Source organism: Agrilus planipennis, unplaced genomic scaffold, assembly GCF_000699045.2.
Source record: "Agrilus planipennis isolate EAB-ADULT unplaced genomic scaffold, Apla_2.0 scaffold19, whole genome shotgun sequence".
NCBI lineage: Eukaryota > Metazoa > Arthropoda > Insecta > Coleoptera > Buprestidae > Agrilus > Agrilus planipennis.
The window spans coordinates 1,138,263-1,139,798 of NW_020438954.1; the positions used below are offsets into that span (position 1 = coordinate 1,138,263).

Below are 1,536 nucleotides of genomic sequence, written 5' to 3' on the forward strand. Positions count from 1 at the left end.
AGGTGGCAAAGTTGAAATTCGGAAAGAGCACATCAAAATCTATAAAATTACCAATTTTCAAAACTCCCGGAAAACTTTCTAGTCAAAACTACCAAATGACTGTACTATTAGTTAGAACTGCCGAAAAAGTTAGATATTATTTAAAATATTTTAATGCTTTTCACAATTATTACATGTACCAATTCCGGAAGAAGAAGAAAATGAAAATGCTTTTTTCAAAGCAAAAGTGAATTTGATGTTGTACGTATTTTTATTTGATTTGTTTCAGGGTTGAGTTATAGCGTGGGTTCTCTTAAGTTCAAGGGCAGGAAGGCTGACGACGATGGAGAGGCTGTATCGAAATTGAAAATTGCTGGTGCCATTCCTCTCCTTGTCTCCAGCACCCCAGAGTTATGTTTCGGTTGGGAAGCCAGCAACCACATCACCGGGGTGACCAAGAATCCCTATAATCCAGCGTATTCATCAGCTGGATCGTCTGGAGGCGAGGTAAATAATCTTAAACTAGTGTGAACAATGTGAAAACGTTCTAACAATCAGCGGCTTCTTCACAGTTCAACCTAATGGGTTTGCAAATGAAGAAAAGATAATGATTTTGAGAAACGAATTGGACTGAGAATTTCTTTTTTTGGCCCCTGTTGCACTCAAAAAGGAATATTCTAATTATAAAACTAAATTGAGTGCCTACTCCTTAAAGTAATTCAACACAAGTTATTTTTTATCCAAAACTCAAAAACCTCTTCTTAATTTTTGTAGTTATGAAACTCAAGAAAAAAAACTGTAGGTAAATTTTGAATAATTAAAAAAGGTAAATCAAAATTATTAATAAAAATTAGTAGTTAGATAAAAATACAAACATCGGCCTATTTGATAAGATTTAACGCAAATTGTTCCCTAAAGTACAATAACTACTTTTTTTTTTTGAGAGTTTTCGTTTACCACCTACAATTATTAGCGACTTCAGAACTAGTTTTATAGATGTGAAAACTCCTTAGTATAGGCAACTTAAAATACCTCACAAGAAGGCGATCTTCAAATAAAATGGAAATGTTTAAAAAAACAAGGTTTTAACTTCCATTTTTTTGAAAACTTTATACGTAATGTTAATAATGGACTGAATATCATGTTAATATCATTTTAAAAAAAGAAAGCTGTAAATTTTTGGTAATTAAAAGATAATGCAAACTTCTAAAATCTTCGTAACACAAAGATACTTCTTAAAACAAATGCCTACGTTTCTAAAACGTATTTTAAAAGGTAAAGCAATAAATGTGCAGAATATGAATGTGAATAAAATCAATCGTATGATAAATAAGTAAATTAATTACAGGGTGCCCTCTTAGGGGCTGGAGCGTCTGTAATAGGAATTGGATCAGACATCGCTGGTTCAATTAGATTGCCGGCCCTATTTAATGGAATTTTTGGACATAAACCAACCCCAAGTAAGATATTTAGTATCAAAAAACCATATTAAAAGTCAACCCTTTTTTTATAAAACAGCTAAATTTTTTCTTCGTGTTCTTATTACGATTTCTGTTC

At 31.9% G+C, this 1,536-nt stretch overlaps 1 protein-coding gene and 1 long non-coding RNA gene across 2 annotated transcripts in view; one reads left to right on the forward strand and one right to left on the reverse strand.

Annotated features, from left to right (window-relative positions):
* LOC112904590 (fatty-acid amide hydrolase 2-B-like) overlaps positions 1 to 1,493 on the forward strand; it is a 27,015-nt gene extending 25,522 nt beyond the window's left edge. The window contains exons 2-3 of the mRNA XM_025974960.1: positions 269 to 486; positions 1,328 to 1,493. Of these exons, the coding sequence (XP_025830745.1) occupies positions 269 to 486; positions 1,328 to 1,471 (362 nt within the window). The 3' untranslated portion in view covers positions 1,472 to 1,493. The remainder of the gene's footprint in view (positions 1 to 268; positions 487 to 1,327) is intronic.
* Positions 1 to 1,536, reverse strand: part of LOC112904591 — a 174,992-nt gene that overhangs the window by 144,658 nt on the left and 28,798 nt on the right. The gene's annotated exons all lie outside the window — the stretch shown is intronic.